Here is a 14,544-nt window from a genome sequence, read left to right on the forward strand (position 1 = left end):
TCTGGCGAAAGTTCTTATCTATGGAGAAGGAAGGAATTCCTGACCATGGATGGAAACATCTACATTGTTCAAGGAGAGACGGTTTCTGTCTGTATGTATGGGGCTACTACAGCCAGCTTTGACAGCACAGTTAACAGGAGCAGAAGAAAACTGCTTAACATTGAATGTTTGGAGGCAGAGGCATAGGGGAGGCCCTTTAGGAAGGTGCACAATGAGCTCTCACGTAGGCAGCAGTATGGTGGACTACACCATCACTGACATGGACTCTACAAACATTGGTGCCTTCATAGTCACCCCGCAAACACATCTCTCAGATCACAACCAGCTGGTTCTATACGTCAGGTCTACCAACAAATCATCCGAACAAAAACTTCAGCAGACCGGCCTCTTATGCCTTCCACCATCCTTCAAATAGTCGAAAAAAACTTCGGCTTCAAGATATAAAGACACCCCCAAACAGCTCAGAAGTCAAAGAAAAGCTCCAGAACTTCTACACAGCCGTGTATGAGATAAACTCACAGGGTGTAAACCAAGCCTTGACAGACCTCAACCATATACTATACCTACCTGGGCCTGGAAATCCACCAATCAGGAAGCTTCAAGCAAACCATCCAGGTGCTTAGAGCCAAGGGCTGCAGAACCTTCCATGCAGCTCTTGTTTTTTTTTAAGGGACATGTTGTACTTTGCAACAGTATTATTCTGGAGTTTTCTTCACTTTTTATGGGATTCAATCATTTTTGGCGGGTTTTGACAGTTTTTTTTTAGCTGTGTTCATCGTGCGGGTTCAATAATTATTTACTTTTATTCTATGAGTTGTTACGGATGCGGTGATACTATATATGTGGGGTTTGTGTTATAGACATATAACGCTAAAAAGTTTAAATCATATTTTACGGGGCTTATGGGCATTTCTATTGATTACTTTATTTTTTATTGAAATTTTTTTTTTTACTAGTTCCACCGTGGGACATGAACAAGCAATCGGATGATTGCTTGTTCATGTCCCACGGTAGAACTAGTAAAAAAAAAAAAAATTTCAATAAAAAATAAAGTAATAAATCAATACTCTGCCTCTGCAATACTGATGTATTGCAAGGTTTTAGCAGTGTCAGCCTATGCACATGCATAGGCTGACACTGTGCCTTTAAGATGACGTCACAGATGCCATCTTTCAGGCAGTGCCTACAGGCAGCTCTGGGGTCCTGATCGGACCCCCGGGCTGCCATAGCAACGATCGGCGCCCCCCCCCCACAAAGACTGCGCGTGGAGGAAACACCCCCAGAAGGCGTGTTAAACACCAATCTGGACCCCAGAGCTGCCTGTAGGCACTGCCTGAAAGATGGCGTCTCTGAGTCAGCCTATGCAAAAAAAATTAAAAAACAGCCAAAGATTATAATTTTTACCTATTGAATTCCACAAAAAAAATGCTATAAAAAGTGATTAAAAAAACATATGTACTCCAGAATGATACTGGTGCAAAGGACAACATGTCCTGCAAAAAACAAGCCATAAACCAGCTCCGTAGCCAAAATTGTAACAATGTTATGCCACTTGGAAGACAGCAATACAAAAATTATAGATTTTTTCCCACATTAGGTTATAGGGAAATTGCATAACAAACTGTAGGATGAATTTTCTCTTTATCTTTTGGAAATGTGTAAATTTAGGGGTAAATGAACGTATAACAGACACAATTTGACCATTTTAAATTTCACCTCCATTTTGAAGTAATTACTATGAAGATCTCAAGGGGTTAACAATCTTCCTAAAAGCTGTTTCTGATAGTTTGAGGGGTGCAGATTTGAAAATGTGTTGGTTATATAGGGGGTTTTGATCCTAAATATGTAAAATTTCATTCAAAACTGTATTTATTCCCAAAATGGTCAATACTGAAAATCCGGAAAAATCGATATTCGATTTGTAAGCCGCGTGACATCAAAATAAATTATCCAGACATTTCATAAATGATGAAAATTTAAAAAAGACATATGGGAAATGTTACTTAGCAACCAATTCAGGTGATAAATCTGCCTGAAAACGCAATGATTTTGAATTTGGAAAAATAGAAAAAATGATGAATTTTTTAAAAAAATTAGCTTTTTTCTTTTTGTAAATAAAACGCAAAACTCATCAGGCAAAATTTACCACTAAAATGAAGTACAACATGTGAGGAAAAAAACACAATCTCAGAATCGTTGTGATAAGTAACAATGTTCAAAAGTTATAACCATATAAAGCGACGCAAGTCAGAATCCAAAAAATGGGACTGAGCCTTAAGCTATAAAATGGCTGCGTCCTTAAGGGACCACGACTGGGACCAAGGAGCTTCTCATGGGTATGTGCAATTACATGATTGCTGAGAAACTATGACTGGAGCTATCTGGTGCTGGGATAGAGGCAAAAGCAGCAAAAAAAAAAAAAAAAAAATTGAGTAAAATTGCAAAGTAAATGGTTAAAAGTTATCTTTGTCATGTTGGGATCACTAGGGGATTAAGATTTGAGAATGTTGTTTGGTGGGAAAACCCTTATAACGCCTTAAAGGAAACCTTTAAGTGGTAGGTTTATACGGGCACGGCGCATCATGCGCGCGCCGGATTCTAAAGTGCTGGAGAGCCTGTTTTCCCGTGCTAAGTTGCGCAGGCACGCGTGTGCCGGAGAGCTCAGTGACGTCACAGGCTCTCCAGCACTTTAGAATTCGGCGCACGCACGGATATACAGTGCCTACAAGTAGTATTCAGCCCCCTGCAGATTTAGCAGGTTTGATAAGAAGCAAATAAGTTAGAGCCTTCAAACTTCAAACAAGAGCAGAATTTATTAACAGATGCATAAATCTTACAAACCAAAAAGTTATGTTGCTCAGTTAAATTTTAGTACACTTTAAACATAAAAGTGTGGGTTTAATATTTTGTGGAATAACCCTTGTTTGCAATTACAGCTAATAATCGTCTTTTATAAGACCCGATCAGGCCGGCACAGGTCTCTGGAGTGATCTTGGCCCACTCCTCCATGCAGATCTTCTCTAAGTTATCTAGGTTCTTTGGGTGTCTCATGTGGACTTTAATCTTGAGCTCCTTCCACAAGTTTTCGATTGGGTTAAGGTCAGGAGACTGACTAGGCCACTGCAACACCTTGATTTTTTCCCTCTTGAACCAGGCCTTGGTTTTCTTGGCTGTGTGCTTTGGGTCGTTGTCTTGTTGGAAGATGAAATGACGACGCATCTTAAGATCTTTGATGGAGGAGCGGAAGTTCTTGGCAAAAATCTCCAAGTAGGCCGTGTTACCCATCTTCCTATGGATGCGGACCAGATGGCCAGGCCCCTTGGCTGAGAAGCAGCCCCACAGCATGATGCTGTCCCCACCACGCTTGACTGTAGGGATGGTATTCTTGGGGTCGTATGCAGTGCCATCCAGTCTCCAAACGTCACGTGTGTGGTTGGCACCAAAGATCTCGATCTTAGTCTCATCAGACCAGAGAACCTTGAACCAGTCTGTCTCAGAGCCCTCCAAGTGATCAAGAACAAATTGTAAACGAGCCTTGACATGACGCTTTGAAAGTAAAGGTACCTTACGTGCTCGTCTGGAACGGAGACCATTGCGGTGGAGTACGTTACTTATGGTATTGACTGAAATCAATGTCCCCACTGCCATGAGATCTTCCTGGAGCTCCTTCCTTGTTGTCCTTGGGTTAGCCTTGACTCCTCGGACAAGCCTGGCCTCGGCACGGGAGGAAACTTTCAAAGGCTGTCCAGGCCATGGAAGGCTAACAGTAGTTCCATAAGCCTTCCACTTCCAGATGATGGTCCCAACAGTGGAGACAGGTAGGCCCAACTCCTTGGAAAGGGTTTTGTACCCCTTGCCAGCCTTGTGACCCTCCACGATCTTGTCTCTAATGGCCTTGGAATGCTCCTTTGTCTTTCCCATGTTGACCATGTATAAGTGCTGTTCATGAGTTTGGGAGGGTCTTAAATAGTCAGAAAAGGCTGGAAAAACAGATAATTAATCCAAACATGTGAAGCTCATTGTTCTTTGTGCCTGAACTACTTCTTAATAGTTTAGGGGAACCAAACAGAATTCTGGTGGTTTGAGGGGTTGAATAACAATTGACCCATACCTTTATGTTTAAAATGTATTCAAATTTAACTGAGCAACATAACTTCATGGTTTGTAAGATTTATGCATCTGTTAATAAATCCTGCTCTTGTTTGAAGTTTGAAGGCTCTAACTTATTTGCTTCTTATCAAACCTGCTAAATCTGCAAGGGGTTGAATACTACTTGTAGGCACTGTATAACTTATTAATCGGCGATAGGGGCTTTGTTCCCCTAACAAAAATATGCTCTGGCACCAGCTCACCCTGAGCTGGTGCCATGTATATGTGTATAGACCTACCATTTTTAAGTGGTAGGTTTCCTTTAAGAACCAGGGCTGAATAGGATTTCATAACCAAGTACTTCTATCAATTTTGTGGAAGTAGTGCTATATTATTTCCTTTTTTGTGTGCTAACTTTTGTGTGGTTTTGTCATAGGGCACATAGGGTTATTAAAAATGAGAAATGTTTTAATAGGGTACTTAAAATATAAATCAATCATAGCTTATACACTTCTTGTAACATTTACTCCAAATCATAGTAAACATTTTTTTTTTATTTAATTAACATAAGAAAAATGTTTTCATATTATGTTATGGTAACAATGTTTACCCCTGGACGACATCAGCTGCACTTTTTTTAAACAACAGAAACAGTTATCATTAGCAGGATAATACTGGCTTCTAAGTTTATTCAGCTTGTATGGAAGTTTGAATACTCATTCATGAATACGGTTTCAACTAAAAGAGGCTAATGAATGTCTCTAATGAATTTGCACTAGAGAGGGGTACAAGACAGGGGTGTCCCCTATCCCAATATCTTTTTGCGCTGGCTATAGAGCCTATGGCCGCAGTAATTAGGAACTCTGTGGAGATGTGGCTTTCCTGGTAAAGGGGTAGAGGAACGTATATCGCTCTATGCTGACGATATGTTGATTTATATGGGGGATACGAATAGTTCTCTTCTGCAGTTGATGTCAACTATTAAGGAATTTGGCCTATATTCGGGGCTTACAGTTAACTGGGACAAATCTGTCCTGATGCCACTGGCAAAAGAGCATAATATCAATGTCCCGACAGAGGTACCATTGCAACTGGTAAACAAATTCAAATATCTGGGGGTAGTTATAACCCCAGACCCGAAGGAATACATTAAGTGCAATCTTGAACCACTATTAGCTAAATCTGCCGATAAAATTAAGGTTTGGTGTAAAATCCCACTGTCTCCGATCGGGAGGGGGAACATTATCAAAATGGTGTTAATGCCTCAACTACTTTATATCTTACATAATTCCCCGATATGGATATCACAAAAATACTTCCATAGAATCCGTGGGCTATTCAGGAGGTTAGTGTGGAAGGGAAAACAGGCCAGGATTAGCTTAGACATTTTACAAAGGGGGAAGGAGGATGGAGGATTGGCTATACCAAACCCCTGGCTTTATTTTATAGCGGCACAAATGCAACATTTCCAAGGCTGGGGGGTAGAGTCAGAAAAAGAGCAAGCACACTCAGCCAGTAAATTGATTAGTTTATGGTCACAACACTCAGTACCAGTACAAGCCTTAAAGGGCGGGTTTGGTGGGGGGGGGGGGGGGGAGGGGGGGCAGTTAGTAATAAGCCAACAATGTCACTTATGTCTTAAGTGTGGTCCAAAGACATTTTAGGAATTCCCAAATACACCTCGGAAACTCCAATCTGGCGTAACCCAGCCCTTCCAGAAATATTTCGTCTAGAAGGCTTTACTCCATGGGAAATGAAAGGGGTAAAGACGTTACAACACATCTACTCTGAAGGTAATTGCAGAACATTTGAACAAATACAAACAGATTTTCAGTTGCCGCATGCATGGTTCTATCAATATTTGCAGCTTAGACATGCTCTCGAAACACAGATTAGGGGGGAGCAGATAGAAGTAGGCTCTATTGGGGCACTGAATAGGATATTGAAAGCAAAATCCACTTAAGGCCTAATTTCTTATTTCTACACTATATTGCTCAATGACTCCATGAAAGATGTGCCCTTAAAATGTAGGGCAAAATGGGAAGGAGAAGTGGGTCCTATTGAGGATGAACAGTGGACAGAGGGTTTATAACTAATTCCTACTCTCTCCCCCAGCGAAGCTCGCAGGAAGTCTCACCTTTTACTGTTGCATAGAGCCTATAAATCCCCCCAACTTTTGTACCGAATAGGGATTAGATCCACTTCAGACTGTCCAAGATGTGGTACAGAAGATGCGGAATTGGAAATTTTCTGGAAGTCTATTTTGGAGTTAGTACGTAAAGTCTTTTCCATTGCTATATAAGCAAGCCCTCTGGCATGTTTATTAAGGGTCTTAAGGGTTGATAACTTGACAGAACCAAATAACATCGCAATTCAGCGCTCCTTATACCAAGCCAGGAAGGTCATAGCCACTCACTGGATAAGGCCTCAGCCTCCAGACAAGAGGGAATTTGTAAATCGTCTGAACGCGATTATACGTTTGGAATATAGTACACATGCAAAACGGAATTGCATTCAAAAATTTGAGAAGATATGGGGCAAGTGGATGGACACACCAGGCTTGCCATCGGCATCCCTGATACGCTTAAAGGCAAGTTTGGAATATCAGCTATCTTTGGTGAAATAGGTAACGGAGGTTCCCTTTGTGAACAGAATAATTGGAAACAAGGGTGTTGGAGGGGGAGCCGACTCATAGAGGAGGAGGGGGGGAGGTTTGGGGTAGGGTAGAGAGGGTTATATATCGTTATATTTATTTGTGCAAGTTGGATTGTATTGAAGACATTGCAAAAATATAGTATAAAATCTGATACATTTTTGATGATATTACTTGGTTGTAATGTATATTTGTAATACTGAATATGCCTGTCAATGATTATATTTGCTGTGGTGTATATTTCCCTCATTGTTGTACTTGTTGGGTTTATAAAAGGGGGGGGGGGGGGGGACTTTCAATAAAAATATCTGATTAAAAAAAAAAAAAAAAAAAAAAAAAAAGAAGAGGCTATACAAAACTGCATTGGCAGTTGGAGCAGTTCAGAACAACTTTTTGTTTCCATTTTTTATTCCCTAATTTCTAATATCCGTAACTTAGCTGTATGAAGGCTTGTTTCCTACGTAAAAAAAAAATGGTTCTTCCAAGTGATATTTAACTGCTTCACAAAGTACGTGGTGGTGCTGCGGGGGGGAGGGGGGATGTATGGAGAGAGCTCATGGGCAAAGCTCTCTTCATACAGCACAGCTGACACCCACCTGTAACTGCTGTGATCAGTGCTGGAACTGATTGCACAATCTGTTTTGACCGTGGAACCTTTAAAACCCCCTCCATTCCCCCCCGTGACTTCATCGGAGGACACAGATCGGATACTGATCTTTAAAGAAAATCTACCACTAAAAGTACAGTAAAATTATTGTCCACTTCATCCCGAACCTGGCGCTGGTAGTCTTTAAAGGACATTACTAACAAATTACAGTGGTTGACTGTCCACATAATCGCGTTACCTTAGGGGGGTTGCTGACACTTTTTCTACTTATTCCGGAGCCGTGGAAAAAAGGAAAAAAAGAGTGCTGACAACCTCCTAAGGTAAGGAGTGTGATTAAGCTTGACATGCTGGGATCGCCTGAAAAAAAATAAAAAGCTGGCCGGTGTGAAGTAATTTCCGGGACTCTGGGCTGCTAATTATCCATGCCTCATGTGTGATAGAGACCTCCCTCATACATGAATAATTAGCAGCTAGGAGCGCCGAAAATTGCGGTTTTATAACTTTTTTTCAGGCATTCCCGTCGTGTGCAGCTTACAGGGGTTTGCCCATGAAAGAAAATTTTCTAAATTTTAATCCCCAGTGATGTTTACTAAAAAGATAATTTTTAACCCCCATACTCTAATGGTTAGTCTAAAACTACAGTGTGGGTGGGGACTCTCTATGCAGACACTTAATGTTCTTTCTGTGCTGCAAGATGCTGTGTGCTGACAATGTCCTTAGATGATCATGGTACAGGGTTTATTTAAACTTTCATTTAGCTTCTGAACATTCTACTAGTATCAGAAAAAGATGACTCGGATCAGTCTCATAAGATGGAGCTGTTGGAGGATCCGACTGATTGCGGGATTTAATATTCAAATTGTAACGCAACCAATGCACTTACATACACCGGGAAGAATAAGGTGAACTCCGGCAGACCTGAGTGCGGAAGTGATAGATGCAGGAAATCGGCACACGATCTTTGTGAATCACCACACAGTGCATTAACGTCGGACAATGCACTTCGGGTGAACTCCGTCGGCCAGGTAAGTAAATGTGTCCCAATGAAACACTCGGCTATCTCACAAAGTCAGCTCGGCTACGCCTCCCTCCTCTCGGATAAAGACCTTATCTTGTCTGTAGCTTGTAGAGTAGGAATGCTGCTTGTTGACAGGAAGTGCCTGTCTGCAGTGTGTCTGAGCTGGTCTTGTAATGCAGGGGGCAGGGGCAGGGGCAGTAGGCAACAGCACTGCAGCGTGCCGACAAGAGAAGCTATTCATGATTAGAATCCGACCATAGTCAGAAGATTTACGGTCGGATCAAAAGGCAACCAAAGTTGTATAGACTGAACTGATAGACAGGTTGAAATTATATCTGTGAAATGTAGTATTTTTATTAATGGTGAATTAGAGAATGTGTTATTTTGTTATCCTGAATAAATTTAAGAACCTTGTCTTCATGGGAATACCCCTTTAAACAAGACCTGTGCCAAGATTGGGATGAAGAGGACAATAGGCTATTATGATTGCATTAATTTTACTGTACTTTAGTGGTAGATTTCTCACGGTCTGCACATCGGTGAAAAAAAATGGATATGTGAAAAGACCCATAGGAAACAGTTGGTCAGTTTGCCATCCACAAAAAAAGGATAGCGTATGGGCATCAAAACCAGTCTAAATGAGCCCTAAATTATACTAATTAGTATAGTATTTTATATTCTCATTGCCAGCATAACCTTTACAACACATATACTACACTGTCATAAAGCACTAAAGCCTCCTGGCAAAACAATGAGGGCCGTTACTGATCGCATGTGTTTCAATGGAAATGCAAATTTCTAAATGCAATGTAAACGCCTCATGTGAATTCACACTAAACATTCAGATAATCCTTTTTTTTCCCTTTTCTTGAAAGTATTGTATCCATATCTAGTATCGCAATACTTTTCTGGGTATCGTATCGCACTCAAAATTCTGGTAATGCTGGAACCCTAGTTGAAATTGATCTTAATTGACACGTCCGCAAACCCTGCAAGAAATAACCCAAGTATAAAAAAGAAGCAGCCGCAAATAACAAAATGTCGCAAATATGTTTTTTTGGTCAATTTTAACGCACCTGTATTTTTTTCCAAGCTTTCCAGTAAATTGCATGGAATATTAAATTATGCCGCTAAAAAGTAAAACTTGTCCCGCAAGTAACAAGTCTTTACAAATCTGTTGACAGAAAAATATTTCTAGCTATTGGAACAAGAGGAGTAAAAATAAAAAAACAAAAATGAAAAAGGGCCGAGTCCTGTAAGGGTAAATAATTCCTTCCCTGTACTGGCAAGCTGGAAGAGATTCCAAAATGCGGCAAATTTGTTGACAAACCTAGGTTGTGCCATTTTTGTGTGGGGGTACCGTATATACTCGAGTATAAGCCGACCCGCGTATAAGCTGAGACCCCTAATTTTACCACAAAAAACTGGGAAAACCTATTGACTCGAGTATAAGCCGAGGGTGGGAAATGCATTGGTCACAGACCCCCCAGTAGTATACAGCCCAGCCAGCCCCCAGTAGTATACAGCCCAGCCAGCCCCCAGTAGTATACAGCCCAGCCAGCCCCCAGTAGTATACAGCCCAGCCAGCCCCCAGTAGTATACAGCCCAGCCTGCCCCCAGTAGTATACAGCCCAGCCTGCCCCCAGTAGTATACAGCCCAGCCTGCCCCCAGTAGTATACAGCCCAGCCTGCCCCCAGTAGTATACAGCCCAGCCTGCCCCCAGTAGTATACAGCCCAGCCTGCCCCCAGTAGTATACAGCCCAGCCTGCCCCCAGTAGTATACAGCACAGCCTGCCCCCAGTAGTATACAGCACAGCCTGCCCCCAGTAGTATACAGCACAGCCTGCCCCCAGTAGTATACAGCACAGCCTGCCCCCAGTAGTATACAGCACAGCCTGCCCCCAGTAGTATACAGCACAGCCTGCCCCCAGTAGTATACAGCACAGCCTGCCCCCAGTAGTATACAGCACAGCCTGCCCCCAGTAGTATACAGCACAGCCTGCCCCCAGTAGTATACAGCACAGCCTGCCCCCAGTAGTATACAGCACAGCCTGCCCCCAGTAGTATACAGCACAGCCTGCCCCCAGTAGTATACAGCACAGCCTGCCCCCAGTAGTATACAGCACAGCCTGCCCCCAGTAGTATACAGCACAGCCTGCCCCCAGTAGTATACAGCACAGCCTGCCCCCAGTAGAATAGAGCCGTGCCCCCAGTAGAATAGAGCCGTGCCCCCAGTAGTATAGAGCCGTGCCCCCAGCAGAATAAAAAAAATAAATTTATATACTCACCGTGCGTCCCGATGCGCAGCGCTGCTCCCCCGATGTCATCGCGGCTCCTATTCTTGCTTCAGCTTGCTGGGCGCCGTCTTGTTCTTCTCGCGGGCGGCGCCTAGTATGACGCCATACTGCTGACGTCATACTAGGCGCCGCCCGCGAGAAGAGCATGGCGGCGCCCAGCACGCTGAAGGAAGAAGAACAGCAGCCGGGAAGCCAGAAGAGGAGCCGCGATGACATCGGGGGAGCAGCGCTGCGCATCGGGGCCACCGGAGGGTGAGTATATAAGTTTATTATTTTTTTAGTCAATTTTAGTCAGTATTGTATAAGCCGAGGGGACGTTTTTCAGCACATTTTTTGTGCTGAAAAACTCGGCTTATATACGGTATGTTTTTGTGGCTTTCAATGTATGTTCCAAATGAAAAAAAAATAAAAATTCTTCTGACACACAACTTATTCATACTTCGGTATACGGACCTGTGCAATGTGTCATTTCATGGCATTTTCATTGCCACCATTTGGGGGAATGTAGGACCTTTTGATCTCTTCTTATTTAAATTTATGTGTGTTGAGAAATGGTGAGAAGTTGTGATCCGGAAATTTGGGTGATATTTACGATTAAAGGGTTCACTACCAGAATTAAATGACTTTTATAGTTTGATTGACCAAGCATTTTGGGAAATGATAACAGCCAACATGTTTATGATTTTATTGTTTGTTTTTATATCAGTTATAGGGGAAAGAAGGGGGGAGGGGCGATTAAAACGTTTCGATTTGTTTTAATTTTTTGCTTAATTTTTTTTTCTGTATTTTTAACCCCCAGGGTACTTTTAGCAATCAGACTTTCTAGGGTTGAATACTACTGCATTTCAGTATATGGGCGATTTGCTGGTGATCTGTAACGTTTTGTACAGATCTGTCTGAATGACAGGTGCTGGAATTTGAGACTCCAGGCTGTCATGCAACGGACGATCCCATCGAAGATTTTGCTGCATCAGACTGAGACCTCTTCGTACATTAACTGCACTGTGATGTACTATTATATCACGTGTAGTTAAATATATAACACAATTACTCAGCACTTTGAACCTAAAAATGAAAAGGTTTAGGGTATATCTTATATAAATAAATGGTGAAGGAAAAACATACCCTCTTCACTTGCATGGTTGATGAATGAAATGATAACAGAAGCAATGTTCTTCACTGCAGTAATGAATCCTTCTTTTAAACCCATTTGACAGAGATGCCCTTAAAAAAAACAAAAAAAGTCAATAAAAATGTGTAATAATCTGTTAAATGTATCAAAGTAGCTAGCTATCGGTTAAATCATTTCAGTACAGGCGGTCCCCGACTACAGATGACCCATAGTTAAAGACGGTCCTCTCTGCTCACTGTGACCTCTGGTGAAGCTCTCTGGATGCTTTAGTATAGTCCCAGACTGCAATGATCAGCTGTAAGGTGTCTGTAATGAAGCTTTATTGATAATCCGTGGTCCAATTACAGCAAAAAATAATTTAAAACTCCAATTGTCACTGGGGAAAACTTTTTTTTTTTTGTCTGGATCTACCTTTATAAAATATACATAGTTTCGACTTACATACAAATTCAACTTAAGAAAAACCTACAGAACCTATCTTGTATGTAACCCGGGGACTGCCTTTATTTACTTTTTACAGTTTCCAATTGTAATAATGTTGAGAGTAGTATTTGACCCATTTGTGGGCTTCACAATTGGACAATTTAAGCTATACACAGACACACACATATACATATATTATATACAGAGAGTTCAAGCAGCACACTAACAATCAAAAGCGGGTGGGTGCAGGCAGGGCATGAAAAAGGCTCTAAGGGCCAAAATGTTGCTGCTGTTGTTACCAATGATGGAATAAAGAAGAAAAACACTATTTATACGGAGTGCTGCTCGTTTTTTGGAGAGATATACATACATAGATACATACACACATACATACATATTTAGTGCCAAAGGTAATGGACACAGCTAATACCACAGTGACAGGTCAGCTCTCTAGCCGTTATGATTTATCTTCAAATGAGTTTGGCCCTAACCTTTTGTTACTAATCTAGACAAAGGCTCAGGAGTAAAAACTCCATGTGCATATTAGGCCTAACTTAGTAATCATTAATGCTGCATTGATGGGCTGTTATTATTGTAGCTGGTCTTAGTGCATATTCCGATTATAGCTGGGCTTTGAGAACTGGTGTTATCGCTCTTCACTAAAAAGGGCACAAGGAGGGGTGGTGAAGCAGTTTGATCAAATAACACAGTAGTTTGAGGAAAATTTGCTGTCTCTCCAAGTACAGCTACAATCCTGGAATATAAACGCATTTTCACAGAAACCATTAAGCGCTATTAATACTAAGCAAAAAGACTGAAGAGAATTTAATTAAATATCCCACCCCGAAAACCTACCAATAAGACGTAGAACAGTGGCAACAATTACGTCTGGGATAAATTGTATTGTCAGGTTACCCTTCTTCCGCTTCACCCACTTATCCAGTATTGGCCAAAGTTCTTTGCTGAGAAAAAAAATGCAAAGATAAGATTTTGAAATGTGAAATATTTAATAGATAAAGACTTGAAAAGATTTGAGAACATACAGAAAAAACGACAGGGCCTGACCACCAGCAGCAGATGGGGGAAGACTGAGGACACTACTGATGGTGCATACTGGTTTAGTCAAAATTATATCCCTGTCATGCATCCCTGACTGATGAGAAACACAAGTAATTGGACAAAAAGTCTATCCGGTGAATTTCATCTGCACCAATTGAAATATAACTTATAATAATATGGTTTACATTTACACTAAAGACACACACTTGTCGGTTATTTTATTTATGTTAAGTTCTAGAAAAAAAGTGTTGCTTTTGGAGGAAGTAGTGCCATGGTTGTTCGAATAGTTTGCATTAAAACTTATTGTTTGTTAAAAGGTGAAGTATAAAAGAGCTAGAACTGCAACAACTTATTATTTAAAAAAACAAAACAGAAAAAAAAACAAAACGCATGATCAACGTGATATATGGAGGTAGGCTACAATTTCTTATTATAGAAACCACAAACTTAAAGTGTAACCGTCATTCTAAACAAAAAAAAAAACTAAAATACATAATTCTGCTACAGGGGTCCCTGGGAATCATTCCTCAAAGTATTTTCCCTCTCGGTGCTCATTTAGTATCTTTTTTGGCCCATAGCAACCATGGTTTCCAGCTCTCAAAAAACTTACAATCAGCAAGATGGAGGGGCGGAGCCTGCCTCCTGTCACCTCATCACAAGCACCTGCTGCTGACCAGTGAGACCAGAGCTATCTATCTCATATCTCCTATCTATCTAATGTCTCCTATCTAATTTCATCTATCTATCTAATATCATCTAACACTCCAGCACAGCACATGAGGAGATTGTCTCATGCCACTTCCTTGTGTGAGGTGATGGGGGACGGGGGGGGGGGCTGCAGTTTCTGTCTGTATGGATTATTTGTTATACACAAGTGTAGGGAAACACTACATTAGTGAGGGCTTCTCCCTGCACATGACTGCTGCAGCACTAAGCCATGAGGTAATGAGCTGTGAGCAGAGAGCCATGAGGTAATGAGCTGTGAGCAGAGAGCCATGAGGTAATGAGCTGTGAGCAGAGAGCCATGAGGTAATGAGCTGTGAGCAGAGAGCCATGAGGTAATCAGCTGTGAGCAGAGAGCCATGAGGTAATCAGCTGTGAGCAGAGAGCCATGAGGTAATCAGCTGTGAGCAGAGAGGGGATGGGGGCGTATCTCCTGCCCGTAGTTATTTCTGAAGACGGAATGTCCATAGTAACAGACATATCAGAGATCACTGCCATCTAGGGGAAGTCTGCAGAATAAAGGAGGAAGGAGCAAGATTCGG

General features: G+C 41.6%; 1 protein-coding gene across 3 annotated transcripts in view; it reads right to left on the bottom strand.

Annotated features, from left to right (window-relative positions):
• The window catches only part of ICE1 (interactor of little elongation complex ELL subunit 1), a 107,427-nt gene that overhangs the window by 9,640 nt on the left and 83,243 nt on the right, over positions 1-14,544 (bottom strand). For all 3 annotated transcript variants that reach the window (XM_072152912.1, XM_072152913.1, XM_072152911.1), the window contains exons 18-19: positions 13,076-13,182; positions 11,791-11,889 (exon numbers count right to left, since the gene is read on the bottom strand). In XM_072152912.1, the coding sequence (XP_072009013.1) occupies positions 11,791-11,889; positions 13,076-13,182 (206 nt within the window). The remainder of the gene's footprint in view (positions 1-11,790; positions 11,890-13,075; positions 13,183-14,544) is intronic.

The sequence above is a fragment of the Engystomops pustulosus genome, chromosome 5, assembly GCF_040894005.1.
Source record: "Engystomops pustulosus chromosome 5, aEngPut4.maternal, whole genome shotgun sequence".
Lineage (NCBI taxonomy): Eukaryota > Metazoa > Chordata > Amphibia > Anura > Leptodactylidae > Engystomops > Engystomops pustulosus.